Source organism: Rhinopithecus bieti, unplaced genomic scaffold, assembly GCF_001698545.2.
Source record: "Rhinopithecus bieti isolate Rb0 unplaced genomic scaffold, ASM169854v2 scaffold_14232, whole genome shotgun sequence".
NCBI classification, from domain to species: Eukaryota; Metazoa; Chordata; class Mammalia; order Primates; family Cercopithecidae; genus Rhinopithecus; species Rhinopithecus bieti.
Genome location: NW_016807906.1, coordinates 1688332 through 1714475, shown reverse-complemented (window position 1 = coordinate 1714475; position 26144 = coordinate 1688332). Strand labels below are relative to the sequence as shown.

Below are 26144 nucleotides of genomic sequence, written 5' to 3'. Positions count from 1 at the left end.
CTTTGGTTTCTATAATTTTGTTGTGCCCTTCCTTTAAATCGAAAAAGACTGTCTTAGTGGAGGGCTGAAAGGAATTTACTTCTTTTCTAGCAAAGCTTTCTTTATGTTTATGGAAGATACACAGCAGAAGGGTTTGGAGCTGGAGAGAAACCCAGTTCCACCACCTGCTGGCTTTGTGACCTTGGGTAAGTTAGACTCAAGTTCCTCATCTGTTAAGATGAGGGTGTATATAGGAAAAAACAGTTTTTCCTCCTATATTCTCAACACAGAGCACTTCTGGTCACCACCTGGCTTGGCTCTTACTCCTAGAGATTCTGATTTCATTGGTCTGGGGTATGGCCTGGATGTTGGGATCTTCAAAACTATAAAGGGAGATAATAATGTAGCACTGTCCAATAAAAATATAAAGAGAGTCACATGTATAATTTTATGTTTTCTAGGAGCCACATTTTGAAAGATGAAATTAATTTTAATATATTAATATCTTATCATTGATAAATAATTAAAATAATATATTAATGATAAATTCTACTTAACTCAGTATATTCCAAACATTAACATTTCAACATACAACCAGTGGAACAATGACAGAGATATTTTACATTCTTTTTCTCAGACTAAAGCTTTGAAACTGAGTCTGTACTTCACACTTAGAGCACATCTCTAATTAGACTGGCTATATTTCGGGGTTCGGTAGTGACCTGTGGCTTGTAGTCATTGCTTCAGAAAGCACAGGAGTAGTTAATGTGCAACCAAGATGGAGACCCACTGGGGTAAGGGCACGCTTGGTGTTCGCAGACCAGACCAAAGCTCCCAGACCACACAGGGGTTCTATCGGCATTATTATTCTTGAGGACTGAGGGAGTTGACTGCAGCTTCCCTCCTTTGGGCTAGGAATTAGGTGTGGTCATTAAGGACATTCAGTGAAGCTCAATTTTGTCTTAAAATTGGATGTGCAGCTTATGGAACCTGTTTGAAAGCATGGCGATCAACTAAAGCAAATAAATCTAAATGACTTGATGCTATCAGAGAAGACAGAAGGACCAGTGCAGCATTAACAGAGCAGGAAGTAAAACCGTGGCCAATTTTGTCTCCTTCTCAGTGAGCCCACAGCCTGAGTAAACGGGGCTGTGGGAATTCCAGGTAAGAGGATGGCTGTTAGATCATCCCTTGATATTCTATGCAACTCTTTGATTCAGAACTTTCTATTCAAGTCCAAATATCACTGGATATTACATAGGCTATCATTCTCTTTGAAAACTCTTAGGTTTATTCCTAGGGGAACAGAATTTATTCTCTCTATTCTTTCTTATAATGATAAACTAATATTTAAAAGAATAACCTTGCAAATTTATCATAAAAGCAAGCAAGATTTCCGAAAAAGACAAAAATAAAGATCTGCAGAGATAAGCGCTCTTAGCACTGAAGTGTGTACACTTTCAGAGTATTTTTTTGGTGTATACACTTACACACATTTTATACAATAGAATTCAACAGTGACTACACTTTTATAGCATGCTTCTTTGTCACATAATATTCTTACAAGTATATTTTCATGCAATTTAGTAATCTACAGCATCATTTTAAAATCACAGCCATTGTACCATTGTTTGGCTGAATAATGACCTACTTAGTCAATGCCCTATCATTGGCCATATACGCTATTTCCCCCACATTGTCAATCATAGCGTAAGTAGTCATACTGAAAGAGCATCAGCTCGTCTTTGAATCCAATGTGATGCTTGCCTTAAAGCTAGCTGAGGACAAGGCAGAGGGAAAGGAGGCAACATTTCAGTCTCACTAAGTCTGACCCATTTTGTAGTTTTATCTGGCTTGGAGAAAAGCCAGCGAGATGCAGTTTGCAGAGGAATGCATAGTAATGCTGTGACAATGATACCAGACAGCTCAGCTGCGAGTGACACCACAATGTGCCGCCCACAGTGGACATTAGGTTTTCTCACCGCTCTGCTAAGAAGGACCTGCAAGCCCCACAGCAAGCCTTAACGTGTCAACAGCAGCTTGTGCTTGGATTTGGATTGACTTTAGTTCTTCTTGGTGCCATTTTTCCCCTTCTGGTCTTAGTATTAACCACTTCTTTGGAACAGAATCATTCCTGCAGTAGGTTTGTGGGTGGGTTAAAAAAATTTAATAATCCAAAAAACCTCTGACTTTGAGATTTTAGTTTCTCTGCCTTATGTAGTTTACATAATTATTTGTTCATGCAGTGTTTATATATTACTTTTCTGATCATTTTATCCTATATGATATTTTACACGATATGAGGTTTTCTGGCAATTTCCCCAGTGCCAGCTTCTCAGTTTGCCTATGCAGTCATCACTCCCGTTACAATAAAGCAAATAAATAGCTGCAGAGCTGCCCAGCATTCAAATAAGGCAAACGTCAGCCTTTTGAGCTGCTAAACTGAATTGAACACCTCAAACTGATTTAGGGAACCATCTCTCTTCTCTTTCATCCATCCTATTAAAACCATAGACAGGGAAAAATAGCAAGGCTTTCTTATACTTGGAGGACCAGGAAAATGTACTCTCTGCTAGAGTTGGATGCATGTTGTGTCTTTATGTCATGCGTAAGCAGTCTTAAGTAGTCATTTTAAAGGTGAACTGGTAAAGTTGTGTTCAATCCATCATATGTTCACAGGCAAATACAACAAAACAAGTATCTATTGTGTCTTTACTTTGTGCCAGGTCTCTTTGCCATGTCAGTGGTGATGGATAGGAGCAAGAAATATGCCTTCCTTCAAGGAGTTTGAAGTTTAATTGGGAGGGACACACACACTAACAATAAAATTCAGTTCCATCTGAGACAAGAACTACAGCAGAAATAGGAACATGATGCTCCCAGAGCACCCAGAGGGAGCACTTCATCTGTTGGGGCTGGAGGAAGTTTCAGAGAGAGAGAGAGAGAGAGAGAGAGAGACAGAGACAGAGACAGAGACAGAGAGAGAAAGGGATACTTGAGCTAGGTCTGGATGAAAAGCAAATGGCGATTGGGCCACACATACTAAGTGGACCATCCAAACAATGTTGCAGGTGTTAAAATGCAGGCTCTGAAGAGAAAGTGGCAAAGGATTCCTTAAGCTGATGCCTAAGGTATGTGTGGGGGGTGGAGCAAGATGTAGCTGAAGAAGGGAGGAAGGGAGGGAGAGAGGGAGGGAAGGAGGGAGGGAGGAAGAAGAGGGAGGGAAGAAGGGAGAAAGGACTGACTGTGGGTGAAGAGTTCAGAGTTGGCCTAGCTGAGGGCAGGTCAAAAAGGTTAAACAGGGACGGACTAATGAGGAGTTCATCATTCTGAGGAAATGCGTGAACATACTTGATTAATCAGAAATGTCTCCAGTAAGTTGAGAGAGGAAAACTGACTTATCATTTTAAGGTGGGCTAGCTAAGAAAAAAAAAAAGGTCCCAATTTGAAACAAAGTCAGATCACTGGGCAGAAAGATTCCTGAAATGATAATTTTAAATAAACCTGTGGTCAAAAGCAAGACACATTCGTTCATTGTCTTGTTTGTTCTTTTATTGGTTCATTCGTTAAAGCTAAGGTTGGAGTCAGCCTGCCTGGGTTCAAGCCGTGGATCCTGCAAGCTCTGGGACTTGGTGCAAGCTCCTAAACCCCTCTGTGCTTCAGTTACACATTTATCAAGTTGGAATATTAATACAGTATTAACCTGTAAGGTTGGTGTGGGAAGTAAATGACTTATTGGATCTAAAGCTCTTATAACAGGGCCTGGTACGAATGCTCAATCGTGTGAGGCATTTTGCTCTGTGTGTCTCTGTATTCAGAGCTCTCTACGTATCAGCCACATTTGAAATACTGGGAATAAGAAGACAAAGGTGATATGACCGTACCCTCAAGCAGCTCGTAGTCCAATGTGGAAGATACATGGGAGTAAACCAGGACAGTCCAACATGGCAAACGCTAGGATAGAGTGATGTGCCACACAGTTGGTGGGGATGGCGAGGGTGGTGAGGGAGCCAGGCTGAGTCTGTCCTCTACAGATCCCAGCAAAGTTCCCCCGGTTCCATCTGGTCAATCTTCCCTTAAGTTCCTCGTTTTCTTTTGTTTGCATCCCTTAGTTTAGGAAGGATATTCCAGTTTCTTCTAGATCTTTCATTTAAAAGGAGTAATTGCCTCATTTCACAAGGAACTTTACTGTTTAAAATTCTAGCTCTCTTGAATGGGAAAATAGATAAAGGGGTATTTCTGAGATGTGAGGTGAGGGGTGTATTGGGAGTATGCCCTGCCTTGGCCAGTGGGAGTAGGAAGGAAATCCTGGGAGGGGAGAGCAGCTGGAAGAGAACCACTCCTGCGGAAGGACAGTCAGAGAAAAGAGCCAGGTTTTAACTACACCGTGGAAGCGTCGCAGGGCCTTGGTGAAGCCATGGTAAAGACAAGAAGGAAAGGAGAGGTGGGGACAGGTGGCGGAAGGCTACCTTCTCTTTCTGCAAGGCTGTAAGGCAGGGAGTAGAGGGTTGGTGCACTGGAGAAAAGGTAGCTAATATAATGGGGTTTCTGCCTCTGTACTTCTAGCGTAACTACCTGATGCCTCTGTTAGTCAATGACCCCCGTTGGGAAAGGTGGTGACATATCATAAGCTTTATTTTTTTATTCTTTTTTGAAGTCCATTACTACGTTATGGACACCCTGCCACTAAGGAAGTTGTGGAGGGAAAACCTGGAAGCACTCTGAACCTCAACGGATTTTTGGAAGCTCTTGGCTCTTTCTGCTGCCAGCCCTTTTTATAAAATGCTGCTACTCACAGTAACAATGTACTGTTTTAAAGCATCTCGTACGTGTCATTTCCTTTTGATATTCACAACAGCCCTGTAAGGTAGGCCTTATGGAATGGGCCTTATTGTTATTTTTATGCAACACATGCTGATAAGTGAGGATAAGCTTGTCCAAAGGTGAGGGGCAGAGACACAGTTCTGGTCTGGGTGTCCTGGCCTCAGATGCAAGTTTGCATTTATCTCTCTGCAGGCCCCTGCAAGCAGTGAGCAAGACAGATGGCTTACCTCCTTTCCTTCTTCCACAGAAGGAAAACTTGGGCAGAGCCACCTCACAGATGGGATAGGAGAAATTCAAAACAGATGAGCCTTGAGACATGAGAGCTAGGTCAAGAAATAGCTCTTTGATGTCCTCTCCTGGAGGAAAGACAAGAACAGCTTTACTCTTACTGCGTGTTTCACTGTATATCAAAGGCATTCACAGTATACAGCAGCATGAGCTAAAGAACCTTTTGTTTCCATTAATCTGCTCTGCCTGGGGAACACTTTTCTTCTTTCCTTAGTAAAACAGCATTTAGGCAATGCTACAGGGGATTATGACGAGACCCTGGGTATGAAAGGTGGCTGTTTCTCAGAATACCTGCTTGGAGCAAGGTAATCAGCTGAGCTCCCCACCCTGGTGCTATGGCCTTTTAATGTGAAGTCTGCAGGTCTGGCTTCTGGAATTTCTCAGCTGCAGACTATCATTTGTTCCCCATGATGGTGGTGGGGTGTGGTCATGCCTACATATACCTGCTGCTGTCACCAGGGAGGTATTGCAGCACAGGTACACAGGAAGCTTCGGTGGATCCCATGGTGGTGGCTCCCAATTCTCTCTGCCTTTTTCTCCATTCCTTCCTTTTATGTTCCACCCACTCTTCCATTTCTCTTTTCTCTCTTTTTCTCTCCCCATAATATTTCTCGAGCTGCTGCTAGAGTCCAGATACTGGATAAGATTCTAGAAATACAAAGTTGCGTGAGAGTTCTTGATTTCTGTGAATGTTTCTCCCACTTTTCTGGAACGATTCCACATGCTAAGTTTATTAAACCTCTCTACTTTGATTTTGATATAACTGTTTTGGAAAAGGAGATAGTCTAGTAGCTATAGCAAATATATTGACTAACTATAATTGCATGATCATATGATGAAAATTAAACAATCAGAAAGTGCTCTAGCTTATTGATTGGGGTAGGGGAGAAAATATTACATCTCCTCCTTGCCTATGTCAAGGTTTAAAAATTTGTGTTAACTATTTGGGATACAAAATAACACAAATGACAAACCGTACTGCTGGTAGTAGATTTATTTGTTGCTGAGATAACTAAAAAAGTTAGGAGATCCTGAGTAGACACTAATACTTAATCTCAAAATATTTTCCTTTTTTTTTTTTTTGCCGCGTATACTGATTCCAGGTGCTTATATCGTCCAAATGAGTGCCTAGAGTCTTTTTAATACAAAAGTACAGCTTTAAGTGAGAGTTCTACCCTACCTGGATATAAACCAGAGAGAGATTTGAAAATGAAGATGTAAACAGTGTTAATTCCAGAGAGTGGTGAGGAAACAGTAGTTTAGCCAGTCATTGTAGTTAATGTAAGTCATTGGGGGTGTGGAGTTGGAAGAGGCTGTGCAATGTTTTATTTCATGCTAATCATTTTTTTTTTTTTTACTTACTCAGAATTATTCCAAATCTAATGTTGATATTTGATTTTAATTGCTTGGAACACTTTTCAATAGAAAAGCCAAAATCTTGTAATGGATCTGCGAAGAAGAAAACAATAGTTGTGAGTACATCGTATATTCTGCAAACATATTCAAAATTTGCACCAATATTGTTTTCACACGAATTACTGCATTTATTCAAAAGCATATTGCCCAACACTTTTTAAAATAAGCCTGTGATATTTTCATCAGCTCCCCCCAGTGTCTTCAAAGCCAACGTCATGTTCACTCTGACAGCAGGGCCTCCATTCATGGAATGAACAGTGTCTTGCTAGTTGGGTTATATCTTTACTTGTTAACGTTTTTATCATAGAAAAATTTTATCATTGCCTGAATTCTTTTAGTTCCTGAACATTTGGCTTTAAAATTGCTCATGGATTGCATAGAGCCTTTAATAAAGTATCTATTATTATTATCAAAACAGAGAGAGGTACAAAAGTTAGGAGAGCTTGAGTAGACATTAATACTTAGGCTTAAAATATTTTCTTAAAAGATTTTCAAAGTTAAGACCTGCCTTTGTAATTCCATTTTATCTCATCCCATCCCATCCCATCCCATCCCATCCCATCCCATCCCATTTAATGTAATACTTCCCCCCCAAAATATTCCACTATGTACAGGTATTGTGCTAGATATCATGAGGCTATAAAGATAATATTTTCTGCATATAACTTCTGCTCATTCACAAAGCTCCAATGGTTTATCTATGCCTCAGAATAAAGTCCAGAAATGAGTGACTGGGTCCAACTTCCATCCTCCACATCATAAATCCATCCTCCATTCCTTGAGACCAACACACCAGCACATTCCCACCATGTTTGATTCGCTTGTGTGCTTTCTCCCATTTGCAGTGGTCTTAGTCTTTTTGGCTATTATCTAAATCCTCAGGTCTTGCTCATTCCCATCTTCTTTGTGGAGGCTTCCCTAACCCCAAATATTCTCTTGTTTCCTTGAATTCTTAAAATGGTGATGTCTGGCACTCTCGGTAAGTGTACAAACATGTATCACTCTGTACTTTGCTACACGGCTTATCCTGCAATACTGAATCTAAACATGAGATTCATTAAAGGCCAGAGCTAGTTTCTTGTTTTGTTTTGTTCGTTTTGTTTTCCGTTTCCTTTTCCTTTATGTTTCCCACTGGGCTGGAGACAGGAGAGCTATTTTTAACAGAGGATTACCTTGTACTAATAGCCGAGCCTTGTACTTTATGAGTGTTTTCCATTTAATTCTCTAGGTTCCCCAGCACCTAGCAGAGAGTCTCACAGCCTCACAGTCTGACACACAGTAAGCACTCCATAAATGTACGCATTGAGTGAATGGATGGGCCGTGTATTGGAGCTGTTTCTCAACTCCAAATCCAGCCCTCTTTCCTCTGATTTTTAACTGGGCTCTCGGTAATCATGTTTCTCCTTCGCTGTCTGCCAGTCAAGATAGCAGGGAGACGGATGCTGGAGTTGAAGAAGGGACTTACTCCTTCTTGAGTACTTTCTGGGAGTGTCACTGGTGATGGACCAACACCTTGGCAGTGGAAGTTGGTTCCAGTTGGCTCTCTTTTGCACCTTCCCAGCATCAGCTGACACTCAGCTCTGTGGGGGCCCTAAGCTACTGCAATAACAGCACACCAGAAGCTGTCACCCCTTCCTTAGCAGTCTGTCTCAGTTCCATAGGGTCCTTCTGTCAAACATCCAGTTTCTAATCCCTATAACCTGTGCCTTTTGCTCTCCCAGCCCTCGGCGGTCCTTTCTTTGCTCTTTTGGCTCTCCAGCAACTGGTTCTCTAACCAACTTCCTATGTCAAATTCTCTCTGTTAAAATAATTGATATGGTCTTCGTTTTCCTGACAGGACCCAGACTTGCAGAATAAACAATAATCTGAAGAGATAGGTATGAGTTACCTCATTTTACTGTTTTGAAAACATAGACTGGGAGATGTTGTATGAACTTACCCAGATCCCGACAGTAGAAAGTGTCAGAGTCAAGATTCAAAGCCAGAGTTAAAAACAAACAAACAAACAAACAAACAATTGCTCCCTGGTATTATGCAGTGAAACTCACAAAGCAGAACCTCAACTACATATGTTACTTATTTGATTTGTAAGATTGCCCAGAATATTTTGTGTGCAGGCATATGGCATCTGGTAGTTCTGTTTCATAACTGATTTCCATTTCAGCTTAGCTATGAGCTCACATTTGCCAATGATAGTGTTCCAGGCAGTTTTATCATCCACATTGCTGACCTGGAAGATGCATCATTGTCTATGATATCTGCAATGGAAATGATCACTAGGCAATTTCAGCCTGGCAAAGCTAACGTAAGTACACTTTTGTTTGATCAAAACCCCTTTGGACCAGTCACTACTTTTCCTAAGGGTGGGAAAGAGCCCTTTTGTCTTATGCTCACTGGACTCCTTCCTAAGTATCTCTGTGCTGTCCCAGGGTTTCTCTCAGCCTGGAAAATAGGAGCACGGGGTTGGAGACGATAGTTCCTGCTACATCCTTGGCACTCAGTATTGAAAAAGATAGAAGCCAATGAACAGATGCTTAGGAAGGTGCATCCTCAAAATTATGGATAAATTTAAGTTGCTAAACAGGCAAAATAAAAGAGGCTAAGTATGTATTGTGTTGTTGATTAGCAGCTATATAATTACACTGTATGTGTATCAATATTTTAAAGGTATAGATAGTAAGAATCAACTAAGGGCGGGAGAAGGAAATAAAGCATTTTCCTGGTCCTAGAAACACATTGTTGTTAGAAAAATAATCTCAATAAAGCACAAAGTCACAAAGAAAGCTGTAGGCTGCATCTCTCTGAGGATATGTATATGAAAGTAGAAAGACAGATTGCTTAAAAAGCGCTTAAGGGTTTGGTGAGCTTTCCTAGCAGCTATTTCAAATTTATATGCAAGACTGATATCTTTGAGTGTAAACATGCAGTTTGTGGTTCTCTTGGGGAAAGTGACATTGGTTCCTCCTCCTCCCCCAATCCCACCCTCTCAAACTCATATCCTTCTCTGTATTTATTTGCATTTCCACTCAGGCACTTTGTATGTTCTAGATTACATTATATTTGTTTGTATACCTTTGTCATTCCTCCACTAGATAATGCAAAGCTGACTCCCCAGTGCCAGGGCTATACATAATCTCTTAAGATTATACTAGATCTCCAGTGATTATCTGCTGGATGAATAGTAGTGGTTAATTGTAGTAAATTTGCTGAGAACCTTAAAGCAGGATTCCTCAACGTTGTCACTATTGACATTTTGTTTTGGATATCCCTTATGGTGGGTGCTGCCCTGCGCATTGCAGGATGTCTAGCAGCATCCCTGGTCTCTATCCACCAGATGCCAGTAGCACCCCCATACCCTCTGGTTGTGACAACCAAAAATATCTCTAGACATTACCAAAGTATCCAGGAGGGACAAACTCACCCCTGGTGGCAATCACTGCTTTAAATAATCGCTTTATCAATTTCCAGGCTTTACTGATACTGCAAATGCCTCAGAATCACCTACCAAAATAAAAGATGGTAGGTTGCATTTTAAAGCAGTTCTCCTTCTACAGTATGAACAGTGATGGGCAGGCTGAGAGTGGAGAGACTTTCCCTTGGACCCTTGCTTCAGTAACTTTTAATCATGTAAGATGGATCATCTGACTTTGGACTTTCTGAAACAATAACATCGGAAAGTTAATCAGAGTTGGTGTTCTGAGAATTTGAGGAAAGAGATAAGTGTTTCCTCCGGATACTTCACTGTATTTCAGCAAATGAGCTCAGGAAAGAAGTCAGAGCTTCATCATGAAATAGAAGACTTCATTTTCAATATTTCTTCCTTGGCCTCTATGTGGCACTTCCTTGCTCTTTGTTCTGTTGACTTCTATGGCTTCAGCCCAAGGGAGGACGGCATTATAGTGGGTGAACCCAGCAAACCCCAAACTGCCCCTGCTCCCCTCTCCCCCGGGCAGGTGTGCCCTCGAAGGCAGGCTTCTCCAAACCAGCAGCATGTGAACCCTGCCAGAGGTGAGGAAGAGCTCCAGGAGAACAGCCAGCAGCATCTGTTTTGCATACTAAGGGCAGCAACAATCAAATCTCTCCTAGAAAGGTTTTCTTGGACATTCATGGAGTAAAATAGAGTTGGATAAACAAGCTGGGTTTAGAGTGAGCAGCATTTGAACAGATCTCAGCTCCAAAGGTATTTTTGTGCCTTCCACCTCCATTAGTGGCCTAGGCTGGGCTAGACCTGGGCAGCTGTCGAGGGGAGGACAACCTTGTCGGGATGGCTTCTATTAACAGCTAGCGGTAGGCTTTCAAATGGAATCAGTAGGAAGAAGACAAAATCCAATGACACAGACTCTGGGAGTGAAATTCCTCAGCAGAGGATGGTGGGGGCCTGGGTACACTCCACTGGACCAATCCTCGATTTGACTTCAGGCAGCTGGAAAGCTTGGATGTATGTCTCTAAGTCCTGGAGTCCATGGATGTAGCTCCGCCCCCTGTGGCCTCTGCGTTGCTGGCTGGGTAGTTTGAGGCATAGAGGAGGGCCCAACTCTTATGCAGCTAGTTCCATTTTCTATATTCTAGCTCTACTTGAGGTTTTTCTTTAGCTTTATGTTTTGAAATAATTATATTTTCACAGGAAGTTGCAAAAAGATACAGAGAGGTCTCATATGTCTTTTCCCCATCTTCCCCCATGGTAAGATCTTACATGGAGGACAATACCCAAATTGGGACATTGACATTGGTACAATCCACAAAGTTTATTCAGATGTCAACAGTTTAGTCTGTGTGTGTGTGTACAAGTGTATGTGCCTATTTTTTACAGTTCTATTGCTTGGGTTTAAAATGGTTAGAAATTGGTCTTCCTCCTCTCAGGGGAGGGTAGAATTCTTACAGCAGAGTCCCTGTGGAAAGGAGCTGACTCCCCTCCAACCTCACTTGCACCAGCCTTCCACATACTCATGGCCAAGTGCAACCCCAAGATTGCAATGTCCTTCCTGCTTTGTAAAGGTAGTCTTTCTCCCCCTCCCTTTATCCTATGCTCTTCTCTTCTCTTTTCCTGTCTCTTATTCTCTCTCTCTCTCTCCCTCTTTCTCTTTTTCTTCTTATATCAGTACTTAGATCTGGCTACCATCCTGAGATTAAGAACACTGACTTTTCTTCAAACACATCTTAACCTTCATGGCTCATCCCCTGTGGCCCACATTACTCTAAGAGCTGGTATTGCTTCCTGCATGTGCTGTTGGCAGAACACAGGCTGGCCCCAGGAGAATGTTAAGTATTACAAGCATGCTTCCGATAGAGGCACGACCTGGGGAGGGAGAAAGGGCATAGAGGGCCCAGGAGACCTTACCAGTCACACACAGCTTAGCTGCACTGGCAGGACTGCCTCTCACAAACAGTTTATGGAAGGAAGGAAAAATTGGGTTAACAGAATGTGAGTAAAGCTGGTCTGCTTCTGAATGCTCAATAAAATAGTACTGGATGGTTGTTTAATAATGGGGGGTGTGTTAGGGTTCTCTAGAAAAACAGAACCACTTGGCACTGGAGACTGAGTGTCTGAATGTGGTTGAACTGCTAGTTCCGGGTCAAATGGTAGCAGATATTCCTCTGCATCTTTCAGAATTCTTTCCCAAATGTAACAAAATAACAAACAGAACTTGCTTTTGATTTCTTTTTTTTTTTAGGTTGGCTGATGGCCAATTCTGCCAGCCTGTGTTCTGTGTATCATACAGATCTAGCTGGGCACAGATCTGGAAGTCTGTCTTCTTTCAAGGCTGTACTTTTACTAGAGTGTCTTAATTTTCTTGGCGAATTCATAGGATGACATTCAAGGGTCACTGTAGACCTTTACAAGAAGATGATGCATAAGGCTTCAGTAAAATCGCATTGCTGGAAATCCATTAGCAGCACAAAGCTAAATTAACTTTCTTCTTTTCTGTCCTTAATGCCACTGTGTTCCCTCCGCCTCCTCCCCTCATATTCCCTCCCACCTTTGTGGAAAAAGAAATAACTTACAATGTGGTAAGTGTATTCTAGCTGTGTTTTTCTATTATGTCCTGATCTCTTCTTTTTTCTACCTGTCAAATCTTATTACTGTAGCACAGCAAGGCTCCCCAGTGGGTCATTATTTCAAATAATAGTAGTTCCACTCCCATTTGACTCTCTTTGGCCAGCATTTCCTCGGGAATTGACTCACACATTCAAGTCAACTGGCTTCTTGTTTCTTCATCTCAGATATGTAAACGGTGTGTTCAAAATACTTAAACATGTTTCTTGCTTTCAAATGCAACAAAAATAAAACTAACACCATCACTACGAAATATCGACTGTGGTATAAGATGGTGAAAAACTGCAACATCCTGCCAGCTGCCTGGCAACCTTGGTGAATGTGTTTTTGAGTGAGAAGGTATGTCTGGACTGCTAAACTCAAAATTCCGGATCCCTAGCTTGTCTGCTTTTAAAAAAAAAAAAAAAAAAAAAAAAAAAAAAAAAAAAAAAAAAAAATGAATTCATAATAAGCCTTTTTATTGACAGAAAAGGAGTAGGAATCTTGCATGACCCCTCTAGCCTCTAAGTTCCACTTTCCCAGAATAACCTGTTTGGCTTCCATCAGCATAGGAGGAGATGGCTTTTCTATCATGATATAAATATGACAGAATGTAAGAGATGAGTGGCAATGAAGACAGTCTTCTGCCCAAAATATCTTGCCAAATGTCTTGATGAAAATAATGACCTAATTGAGGCAGTTTTGTCTGATCTTTGCATCTTAGGAGTAGATCAACAATGCACTGGCGGGACATGGTGGCTCACACCTGTAATCCCAGCACTTTGGGAGACCGAGGCAGGTGGATCACCTGAGGTGAGGAGTTCAAGACCAGCCTGGCCAACATGGTGAAACCCCATCCCTATTAAAAATACAAAGATTAGTCGGGTGTGGTGGCACGTGTCTGTAGCCCCAGCTATTCAGAAGGCTGAGGCAGGAGAATCGCTTGAACCCAGGAGGCGGAGGTTGCAGCGAACCGAGATCACACCACTGTACTCCAACCTGAGTGACAGAGTGAGGCTCCATCTCAAAAAAACAAACAAAAGAAACAAAAAACAAAACAAAAAAAAAAAAACAAATGCACTAAGTGCAATATTTTATTGTGTATTACCAAGAGGGTGCCATGGTGCCACATAGCATAAGATCCTAACACGAAGGTGAGAGGAAACTGGAACCTGTTTTATGGGTGAGAGACAGTGCATCTTAGTGGCTGGAAGATGCAATAGGAAGAGCAACTTGGCTCATCATTCATTACCCTGTAATAGGAAGGGGATTAGGTCTTGGGGATAGAAAGACAAATCAGAACTGCTTCTGGTATCATCATATTTATAATATTTCCATCATCTGATTATGACAGCATACTACTGAATAATAAACTCAACAAAAGATGTGTGTCTACTCTATACTCTAAATCTCTCATTTATAGTCAATGCAACACATTATAGTCTCATTATAGTCAACATTTTATAGTCTTCTGTAGGCAAGGCATGTTTCCCATGGATTCACTTTATACTATCTTGCCTGGCCTCTCTTCATTTTAAACACCATCTTAATAGCAGTGTCACTATTCTTTCTTACAATATGTTTATTAACTGTCTAATATGCGCTGGACACTGTGCTAGCTGTGATGGAACCGAGGTGGAAAGGGAGGATTTTGACCAGGCCAGTTCACCCAAAGCCCTACTATTGGTTAAGTAGTGACCAGATTACTAGAGCTCCCTCAAGTCTAGAAGCATCAGGGGAACTTGCCTCTTCGGCTTGGTGTTGGTAATCGTTTAACTTTCTGTTACTAATTTGGAGGCAGTCCATGTGGGATAGAAAAGTGGATAAATGCTAGTCTGTTCTCTTTTTACAATGGAAGATTAGACTTTAGCACATGCTTCTCCACTGCCAATGTGGATTTCACCAGCAGGCAGACTCCTTCTAAGGGAGAGCCTGGCTTAGAGACAGCGGGAACCATGGCATTGGTGACACCCACACAACCAGGATACACCTGTTGTATTTAATGTCTGCAGTTCTTACAAATTTGTCTGTCTCTTGACAGTCTTGACAGGGGACATAAACAGGGCCAGATACATAGGGTGCTTTACTTGACTGTACAGCTACAAAGATGATCTCTGGGACTTTTCTTGACACGCTGCAAATGCTGAAAAGGAATTCCCTTCTGCTTCTAGAAGTCATGAACTAGATATGATTTAAAAGAAAAAGCTAAGTTGTTTGTTGTCCTTGGCATCGGAGGTTGTGGAATATGATGGTTGGGTGAGCAGGAACCGACAAACTGTCTGGGAGGTAACAGCTGAGGCCAGCCTAGTCTTTGCTCATTGATGGTGCTGGATTTGAACCAAACATACCAGGAGGTCCTCAAACGTTATTTGAATTGTTCTCATTAGCCTTGAGAGTGACCAGGGCATGGGGTGCTAATTAACATCCCTGTTTGCTAAGGAAGAGACTGAAATTTCAGGCAAGGAAGTGACTTCCTCTCATCTCCAGACTCAGCCTCCTGGGCCCTGAGCACTGCACCCTGGTTCCTGTGTGGGTCTCACCCTGGAGCAGGTGAGCGAGGCAGACAAATGACAGAAGCAGAGCTTTAGATGGAGGCGAAATGAGTCCAGACATGTGTGCCGGAACCTGGTCCTCCTAGGATTCAAGTTGCTTACAGAGAGGGACAAGACCCAACAAGCTTCCCAATTTTGATAAAATTCTTCACTGTGATTGTGCAGGTCACTGTCACTCAGCGAAGGTGCTGCTTTTCTCAACCCAAAGGAAACTGGGATAGAGGAAAATGCATTGGAAGATTTTTATTAGGAATTAAGAAAAATAATGCATGTAAAGCATCTTGGCCAGTGTTAGGCACATAATAGACAGTTAATAATTGGGCAAAAGGAGGATGGAGTCTATTAGAAGATATTACAATACTGACTATTCTCATTATAGTTGCAGAAAATGAAACCAACTTTTTTTTTTTTTAACATTTTCTTTTAATGTAAGAACACCCTAGGTTTAAAATAATTTAGTTAAGTTCATACATCTTTTTTGTATTATTATTTTTCTTTTGAAATAGGGTCTGGTTCTGCTGTCCAGGCTGGTATCAAACTCCTGGATTCAAGCGATCCTCCTACCTCAGCCTCCCAAACTGCTAGGACTACAGATGTGATCCACTGTGCCCAGCATTTTTTTTTTTTTTTTTTTGAGACAGAATCTCACTGTCACCCAGGCTAGAGTGCGATGGCACAATCTTGGCTCACTGTAACCTCCACCTCCCAGGCTCAAGGGATTCTTATGCCTCAGCCTCCCCAGTAGCTGAGATTACAGGTGTGTGTCACCACAGTGGGCTAATTTTTGTATTTTTAGTAGAGATGGGGTTTCACCATGTTGGCCAGACTGGTCTTGAACTCCTGACCTCAAGTGATCCACCCATTTCAGCCTCCCAAAGTGCTGGGATTACAGGTGTGAGTCACTACACCTGGCCTTCAGCCCAGCTTTAAGTTAAATAGATATTTCTGAGATGAAACCTAGATGCCAGTTGGGGCCTCCCAGCCCTTAAACAGGATTGGTGGACATAATCTTATGGTTGGGATGCTCTTTGCTGATGGTTCTCAATGTGGCTGCACGTTGAAATCATTAGGAGAGTGCTGTGAAAATACCCATGCCCGAGTTCCACCCCAGACGGTCTGATGTAATAAGTCTGGGTGCTGCCTGGTTTTTCAATGCTACCCAGGTGATTCTATTGCCCTGCCTAGTTTGAAACCCACTGTTAAAAGCCACACCAAGTTTTTTTGCTCATCTCCTGGTACATGATCTTAAACGTGAGACCCTATGTCTGCCGTGTATCACTCAGGCTCAAATTTTAACCCCTTCATAGATGTCCTAAGAAATCTCCTTACAAACCATTTTACAAGGTGTACAGAATTTATGAAGCGTTAAGAGGCAGCCCCCTCCGCTTAGCCCCTTATGACCTGGTGAGATGCTCCCGGCCTCTCCCTCTTTTTTCACGTCTCTGGCTCCTGTCTCTACAGGACACCATGTGTCCCCCTGGCTCAGTCCTGAGGAGTTGGAACCTTGGCAGTTACCCAAGCTCCTCTCCAGAATTCTTTCAAGAAAGGCACGGCTCTGCTTAGGTAGGATTCCTGCAACAGCCCCTAAAAGCGTATTTTTTCTGTTTCATTTCCTGAGCATTGACTCTCTGCCAAACACGATCTTAGGCATGAAAAGATTTGAGATGAGAGTTCAGGGACGAAGAGAACAAAGCTGAAGAGATGAGCAAGGAGAGCTAGCGGAGGATGGGGAGCATGAGACAGGACACGCCTGCAAAAAACTCCCAATGTGGAGAGGAACGTGGAGGAACAGCAGAGCTTGGCAGATGTGAGTGGGCGGCGTGGGGCAGGGAGAGCCGAGACCAGAGAGCCTGGTATGCGCAGGAGTCCTGGGCTGCCTGCAGGCTCGCGGGAGCTCTGTGCTGGGCGGAGAGCAATGATTTGAAGATGGGCAGCTCAAATTAAAAAAAAAAAAAAAAAAAAAAAAAAAAATAAAAAAAGAGTTGATGATTATAAATAAAAGACAATTGGCGTCAATGAAGGAACTAGAGACCAGCAGCATCTTTTACAGCCGAATAAGCTTTACCGTCCTTTACAGTCTGTGTTTGTAAGGCAGTCAAGGTTCACACTCTCAGGAATTTTGGGTGTGGTTCTTCCATGACTGTGACTTGCGCAGATTGTGTTGTGTTGTGTGTGTTTCGTGTCTCTCCATAAGCCGCCATGACTTTTGGAGATGGAAGGTCAACTCATCCATTTTCTTTGTTTTCCTAAACACTGATTTTCTTCTGGACAGGCTGCCTGTGTTCCTGAACTTTATAGCCTGAACAAGGCTATAAAGAACAACTTATTCTTTTAGGGGAGAGAAGTAGAGGGTTCTAAGGAATAAACCTCTGTGAAAAATATCTCCATAAGAATTTGATAATGTGCTAAAAAATCCCTTCAGTATTCCTAAATTCCCCGCTCTAGCATCACCTTGCTTGGTTCATCGCACTGCACCGTGCGAGCTGGTTAAGTGTTCGAGGAGTGAATGAAGGAAGGCGGATAAACCATCAGGCAGGGAAAGTGAAGGGGCCGTATCACCCTAGCAGTCGTTGAACTGATTCTGGACACAATCAGCTTGCTCTTGGATCTCCTCAAATGTTTTGCTAACACACTGGCTTTTTAATGAATCTTAACTTCATTTTGCCCTCTCCTAATACAAAAGGCCATAAAGATTATTTTCATCTTCATAGTGTTCAGTACTCAGAGTTAGAAGGGTAAATATCCCTCCAATTAGACTGTTTGGGACACGTGCTTGAAGTCAGAGCAGCTAGCAGAACACAGCAGCAATTTGATTTTTCCTATTTTTGGTACGTGTGGAGAAAACGGAAGGAGAGATGCTACTTCGACAGGAGAGACAAAAGCCCTGCTATTTGTTTATTGGTCCAATTGTAAAGCTTTTTGAGCGCCTACTGTTTGCTAGGCACCATGCTAGATGTGGGATACGAAGATCACTTAGTCTTAGGCATAGCCCCTGACTTTCAGGAGACAGAGGCAGTAAACAGATGATTGGCACGCAGCCTAGCCACAAGGTGCAGTGAGAGAACAGGGAGGCACCAGTGTGCTAGCGCTTTGCCTTGGAAGCTGTGGAAGTGCTTTTGTGACCATTCATCTTAAGTATGTTCCTATATATTTCCAGTAATTACAGATGGATGTAATAACAGTGGTCACTTCTATAGCTCTTTCCACAGCAGGTGCTGTTCTAAGCCCTATGTGTGTGTTAGCTGAAATCCTCACAAAAGCCTTAAGAGAGATGCTGTTATCATCTGTGTTTTAGAATTGAGGAAACTGAGGCAGAGAGGGTTTATGGAAAGTGTGAAGGTTGCAAACCTTGTACGGGGCTGGAGTAGGAGCCTGTGTATGTAGACTCTTTTCTACCAACTCAGGCACAGAGAACAACATATACAAAAAGTCTCAAGTCCCAAAGTCTGTGTATTCTGGTCACTTCACGTTTGTCAACAAAAGCTCTTCATAAAATCGAGCCAGTTGTGCTTTTGTGAGCTTCATCTTGAACCCTATAAATGCAATCAGTCCAGCTTCTTTCTTTGAAAGGCTGGAGGTCAGAGGTGGCTGGTGTTTGCTTAGACATGGACAGACCTTAAAGGTCCTAGAATCACCCCGGAAGGATAGTGGAAAAACTAGATAATTTTCTTTTCCTCTATTGCTTTAAGTGGTATCAGAAAGGTAGATTTCTGTCTTCTTCCTATATATTTTCAAAGAAGGAGCCTTCCTTGGCAAAATACAAGTTTCTGTGGCTGCTGGGGTCAGAAAGAGTTTCTACCATCATCACAGGCCTTCATCTTGCAGGTAAGCTCGGACATGCTCACCCTCGTACCCTCTTACTGACTTTGCTGAACATTGCTCATGATGTGGAATAGAATTTCTACATCATCCATGCCCATAGTGTGACATCAAAACCAGTATGTCCTTTGCAGCCCTTAAATACACACATGAGAATGCACACACGCAGACACACACACACCCCACAAAACAAAACCCCAGCCCTGCCTCGCTTTGGCCTTCTAGCTTGACCATTTTAGGGCAACCTGTCTTGGTGTGTTCCCAGGGACCAGAAGCTTCCGTGTAACTTAGGCAGTAAATCAGGGTGTCAGCTAGCACTCACCTTGTCCCCCTAACCTTCCATTTCCTCACTTGTAAGAGGAGGAACTGAGTACTATTTTAGGCTTCATGCTTCCTTCCTATACCAGGCTTCTCAGATGTCCCAGAGGCCAGGGCAGTGGAGCCCAGACTCTGGGGGCCCAGGGCCTGCACTGTGGGTCATAAAGGCAGAGGGAGATGCACAGCCTCAGGCTCAAGAGCTTCAGGCCATTTTTTAAAATAAAATCTTTTTATCTTGAAATAATGATAGACATAGGAAGCTATGCAACGAGTACAGAGGTGTCCTGTGTACTTTCACCCACTTCCCTTCATGGTAATATCTTACAGAACCGAGTATCAAAACCTAGTCATTGACACTGGTGTACTCTACAGACTGTATTCAGGTTTTAGCAGTTTTCACACACACACACGTGTTTGCTCATGTAGTTCTATGCAGTTTTACTGCATGTAAGCACCACCATATAGATCCTGGCTGGGCATGGTGGCTCATGCATGTAATCCCAACACTTTGGGAGGCCTAGGCAGAAGGATCGCTGGAGCCCAGGAGTTCAAGACCAGCCTGAGCAACATAGGGAGACCCTGTTTCTATAAAAGTAGAGGCCAGCACCCTTCCTTGCCAGTGCAAACGTTTCTTGGAATGTTCAGGGCCCTGGAGCCAATCTTGGCCATACACAGAAACCTATAGAACAAGCATGAATTCTTTTTTAAAAAAAATTTTTAACTTTTAATGGACACACAATAATTATCCATATTTATGGGTTTGCTTCCTAAATGCTTTCTAGTATGAGAGCAACTTAGCTTATTTTTCTCCTTGGTCTCCCTACATGTGCTAATGAGTTGTCTGTGGCTGCTTCCAATCCCCCAGCAGACCAACAGGAGGAAAAAAATCAATTTGCACTTTTCCTAGGAAGCAATCCTGTTGGCAGAGCGGACTCATAGAGACCCTCCTTTTCTATGTTAGCATGTTGCCGAGGGGCCCGCGTGACACTGCTTCTGAATGTGGCCTCCTGGATTTAAGGTGGAGGAGTGCCTCAACTGAGAGGCCCTCGAAGGAAGAGAAACCGTGTAAGGAAGTGCGTAGAGAATAAGAGACCCCGTGTCTCCAGGGTGTGGAATCCAAGGCTTCCTTCCTAAAGATATCATGGAGCTTCCCCAAGAAGGCAGAGTGGATACCCAGCGGGAGTTCCCACCCAGATGTCTTGAACTGGAACCAGGGAAGTCAAATTCTACATTCCCAAAGCCAATTCGCCATTTCTTTCTGCATCTCTTACGTCAATGAGATGAAGCCAGAATAGGTCTGCTGGAGGCCGCAAGTCTGCAATAGAGCTCTCCCGGATAGGAAGGAGGGAGGTGCTTCTACGGGAAACCCTGAATTTGCTTGTACTTTATCTTCATGTAACACAGATCATCCGGGAATAGGATCCCGGGACCATGAATAATGTGAGATTACAAGCTCTTACAGGTGGATGGTGGAGGGGAAAAGCAGAGCTGCCATTGGCTTGGTCTCTCTGCCAGCAAAATAAATTCCTGACCAAGGCAAGGACTCATTTCTCTGCCTCCAGAATCAACACACCCTAGCATTCCCTTCCTGATTAGAGGAATAAAAAATACTTCTGCTAAAGATATAAAAAGAATTATATTGAAAGATAGCAAGCTGCTATGAAAAATAAGACAGGAAATTGGATTTCAGATGAATAAAGGAGAAGAGTGCACCCGCTGAACAATCACAGCCTTCCCCCGCAGACCTGCACACAAGTTAAACACCACTTGTGAGTTTCTTCTGCTTCACAGCAAAGTTTAAAGGCCTGGCTCAACACTGTGCCATTCTCTGTAACACCATTGCTGTAACCATTTGGATATTGTTCAGCCTTTTTTTGCCATCTGTTCATGTGTCTTCAGAACATAACATTTAAAAACTGTTAGTGTGCATGGAACTATTACTAGACAAAACTGATACAATTAGAGCAATTAGTCTAAATACCTTTGCCCAGGCTTAAGCTGCTGAAAACTGGAGAAAGAAAGAAAGTACTGGGCTGGTAAACATTTTCTGACACAGGAGACATAAATAACGGATATTCATAAGTTTGTAATTGCAAAAAAGTGGAAACAACCTAAATTTGTATCAAAAGGAGGAGGGACACAATTGTAGTCGATACACATAATGATGTACTGTACCTCCATGAAAATGAATTAACTAAAGCAATGCATGCTAGCTATCTCTTGAAATAATGTAATAAATTAGTCTCCAAATAAATTGCTAATTCAACTTTCATTAGTTCCAGTAATTTGTAGGTTAGCTTTTCTGTGTAGACAGTCATATTGTATGCACTTAATAACATTTTTGTTTCTTCCTTTCAAATCCTTAAACATTTTCTTTTTCTTGTCTTTTACACTGGTGAGGTGCTTCAGTACAACTTTGAATACAAGTGGTAGTGATGGGTGTATTTGTCTCACTCTTGATTTTAAAAGGAAGGTTTCCAGTGTTTCACCATTAAATGTATTGTTCACTGTAGATCTATATTTTAGGTGTATTTCTTTAAAAAGCAGACAGCTAACTTATAAAATGCAATTTGTCATTTTTTGTTTTGTAAGATCAGGTTAATATAGTCCATTTGTATTTATTAAGGCTTTATTTATTTATTTATTATTATTATTATTTTGAGATGGAGTCTCATTCTGTCAGCTGGAGTGCAGTTGCACTATCTCGGCTTACTGCAACCTTCGCCTCCTGGGTTCAAGCGCTTCTCCCGCCTCAACCTCCTGAATAGCTGGAATTACAGGCACCTGCCACTACGCCCAGCTAATTTTTGTATTTTTGATAGAGACGGGGTTTCGCTATGTTGGCCAGGCTGATCTTGAACTCCTGACCTCAGGTGATCTACCTGCCTCAGCCTCCCAAAGTGCTGGGATTACAGGCATGAGCCACTGTGCCCAGTCAAGCTTCTGATATTTTAATAATTATTTTATCCTATTTTGGGTTTTCTTTCTTTATGCCTTTCCTCCCTTCTTTCCAGCAATCTTTTGGATTAATTGGAATATTTTAATTTTTTCTTTTGTTTTTATTGTTTTGTTTATAGTTTGGAAATCACGTACTGTATTTCTAGTCTTGTAGTACTTACCTTTGAAATTTTAACATGAATATCTTAGTAAATCTTAAAAATAAACTTGTCTTTTCCTACCTATTTTAAAACCTTGGTATATAAGTATGTATGTATTTATTTGTTTGTTTTTATTGTGGCAAAAAACACATGACATTGAATTTCCCATCTTAACCATTTTCAAGTGTACAGTTTGGAAGTCTTCCATATATTCACATTGTTGGGCCACAGATTTCTAGAACTTTTTCATTTTGCATAAATAAGCATTGCCTTTACTCTCCTCCCTATAAAAGACCAGGTCAAGGACATGAGAATGCTTTATGTTCACTCACCAGCCCCTCCTCCGTGTGCTATTGTTATCTGCCATTTTGCACTAGGCAGCCTCCGATATGGCCCCAGGTATCCCCTCCTACATTGCATGTCCTGTGCAATCCCTTCCTCTGAAGTAGCCCAGTGACTTGCTTCTAAGCAGTGGAACATGGCAAAAGCATTGGGATGTTGCTTCTGAGATTAGGCTGCAATGTCATGAGACTTTGACAGCTATTTATCATGTCCTCTCTCTCACTCTGGTAAGCATGTTGCCATGTTGTGGGTAGCCTTGTGGGAAGACCCCCATGGTAAGGCACTGATATCTCTGGCTAATAGCCACTGAAGACTTGAATTCCACTAACAGCCCTGTGAGTGGGCATGGAAGCGGATCTTTGGAGGTCTGTTCATTGCCATGTACTCACATGAGTTTGGAAGCAGCTGCTCCCCCAGCCAAGCCTAGAAATGACTACAGTCCACCTTCATCACCCTTTGTCAGAGACCGCCAACTAAGCCACATCCAAATTCCTGCCCCAGAGGAAAAAAACTGCAAGGTGAGGTGATAATGCTTATTGTTGTAAACTGTCAAATTTTAGGGCATTTGTTATGCAGAAATAGACATCTAATACATTCTTGTTCCAAATTCATCATTATCATCATTACATTCATTGATTGTTAAAATTGCCACTGCTTTGCTTGTCATTTTTTTACATCTCAAAACTGACTTCTGGGATCATTGCCTTCTCAAGTACCTTTACAATTCTTTTTTTTTTTTTTTTTTTTTTTTTTTTTTTTTGAGACGGAGTCTCCCTCTGTCTCCGGCGCCCAGGCCTGGACTGCAGTGGCCAGATCTCAGCTCACGCTGCAAGCTCCGCCTCCGATGTTTACATCGTTGCTCCTCGCGTCAGCCTCCGAGTAGGCTGGACTAACAGGCGCCGCCACCTCGCCCGGAGCTGTTTTTTGTATTTTAGTAGAGACGGGGTTTCACGCGTGTTAGTCCAGGATGGTCCGAATACTCCTGATTCTGTGATCCGCCGTCTCGGGCCTCTCCAAAGTGGCTAGGATTAACAGGCTTGAGCACCACGCCCGGCCACCTTTACAATTCTTCTTTATAGTTGAGAGTCTTTCGATGGGCAAACACTCTAGTAGATTTTTTTTTTCTCCAAAAAGTCTTTAATTTACTCTTATTGTTGAATGACTTTTAACTATACTGTATATAGAATTCTAGGTTCTAGGTTGCTTGTTATTTTCTCTTTTCTATGATAGTATTGCTGAAGCCTGCTATCAGTCTTTAACTTCTTTTAGGTAATTTCTCTTGCAACTTTTACCATTTTTTTTCCTTTGGTGATTTGTGGTTTTATCCTGGTTGGTCTAATTGTGAAATTCCTTTTACGAACCTCTGTGGGAAACTCTGTGGGAAGCACGTTGCATGTTGTGGGTAGCCTGGTGGAGAGACCCCAATGGTAAGGCACTGATATCTCTGGCTAATAAACATTGAAGATTTATTGTGTTTATTGAACCCGAGATTCATGTCTTTTGCAGTTCTGGAAAATTTTCAGCATTTTTTCTTTAGGAATTGCCTTTTCCCCTGTTTGTTCTATTTTCTTCTTTAGCTGTAGCTCCATATTTTTTGTTTTTTTATTTCTCTGTGATAGATTTTGAGTCATAGCTCTAAACCTTTCATCCAGTCCATCAGTTCTCCCTTCAGCTATTTTAAAATCAATGTTTTAACATATCCATATTTTTTATTTCAACGATTAAATGTTGCATTTTAAAGGGTTTTATTTTATTCTTTTTCACACCTCCCTGATTATTTCGATATTATTTTTTCTCATGCTTTTATTTTTTTAATTAAAGAAGTTGTACATTTTATTTTTATATTCTGTACCTTATATTTCTAAAATCTAATACCTTTGGGAGTAGAATTCTACAGTTTGGGTTTTCTCTGCTGACTCTTCCTCATGGTGGTTTATTTCCTTGTCTTTTTAAATTTTGGACTGTGAGCTTATGGTTAAAACTTTAGAGACCCAGTGAAATGTGAATTGAGGGTATATGACCCCATAGAGATAATTAATATTTCCTTCTGCCTGTATGCTTCAGATGTTCCCAATCAGTAACCACTCTAAATTTAATTTCTAGGCTTGAGTTTTTTTGAACTAGGAAGGTAGTATATACATTTGGGGCCCAAACCTAGATGATAATATGCTTAGATGACATATTTGCATAGAAGACTTATTTTCCCAAGAGATTAGGCAGAGTTAGATAAGTTTTTTTGTCTTCTGTTCTGCATAATAGTGTTTTTCTTCCTTACCTGCTTTTTTCTTTCTTTTATTTTTATTATTTTTAATTTAAAAAAATTTAATTAATTGGTATTTATTATTTATTTTACTGTGACTGAACTCTTAGAGGTTGTAGCTTCATGGAGGGATCAACTTTTCCATCTCACACGGTGAAGGGCTTGGTTAACCCCAAAATTCATGCAACAGCCATTAAAGCCTAAGTTCGGCTAATGGAGATTGACACATTTTCTGTGGGTAGACACGAACTTTATGTTGTTTTCCACTCTGTGTGTTTTTTTTTTTTTTTTTTTTTTTTTTTTTGACTTTGGCTTTGCTTTGTTTGACTTTTTCCCCCCTGGAGACCTTTCATTTGTTTTTTTTTTTTATTGCGGCAAGCTCTGCATATATATTTAAAATTTAAAAGATTTGTGTCATATCTTATCCATTATTTTCAGATATTTTATAGCAAGGCAGTTTTTTATGATAGAAAGAAGTTTTTTATGTAGACAAGAAGACGGCCCACTTCATACAGTTTCCTTAGATGTGTGAGTAATTTTTTTGTGAACTGTCTTGGTTTCTCTTTTGCCAGGGTCCTGTTCATGAATGCTTTAGTGTGATGTTAGAGATCCAAGTGCACAAGGACACTGCAGGGTGCTATGGTCTGAATGTTTGTGTCCTCCCACGTTTATATGTTAAAACCTAATTCCCAATGCAATCATATTAAATGGTGGAGGCTTTGGGACATGATCAGGCCATGAGGGCAGCACCCTCATGAATGGGACAAGGGCCTTCATAAAAGAGGCCTGAGGGAGCTTATTTGCCCTTTTCGCCATGTAAGGACAGAGTCAGGAGGCACCATCTGTAAAGCAGAGAGTGAGCCCTCCCCCAGACACTGAACCTCCTGTCACCTTGATCTTCGACTCTCTGGCCTCTAGAACTGTGAGCAATGAATTTCTGTTGTTTATGAGTTACCCAATCTAAAGTACTTTGTTATGGCAGCCTGAATGAACTAAGACACCAGTATTTATTTTCCTCAAAGATTTCTTCCTGTAAACACCTATAACTCTTTGCTTGAGGACTTTCTGTGACTGTGGGAGTAAGCTTGTGCAGTACACAGTTGAGCCAAAAGTGCTGAGAGTTAATGCCTCCAGGAACAGCTCTCAACAAATAACAGGTGGGAGTTGATAGATCAATACCCCAGTTTCTTCCCGCTGGAGATGTGACATCTCTA

The 26144-nt window shown here is 41.7% G+C and overlaps 1 protein-coding gene across 6 annotated transcripts in view; it reads right to left on the bottom strand.

Annotated features, from left to right (window-relative positions):
• The window catches only part of LY86 (lymphocyte antigen 86), a 63266-nt gene that overhangs the window by 23014 nt on the left and 14108 nt on the right, over nucleotides 1–26144 (bottom strand). For all 6 annotated transcript variants that reach the window (XM_017884156.1, XM_017884151.1, XM_017884155.1 and 3 more), the window contains exons 2-3: nucleotides 6454–6540; nucleotides 5031–5159 (exon numbers count right to left, since the gene is read on the bottom strand). In XM_017884156.1, the coding sequence (XP_017739645.1) occupies nucleotides 5031–5159; nucleotides 6454–6540 (216 nt within the window). The remainder of the gene's footprint in view (nucleotides 1–5030; nucleotides 5160–6453; nucleotides 6541–26144) is intronic.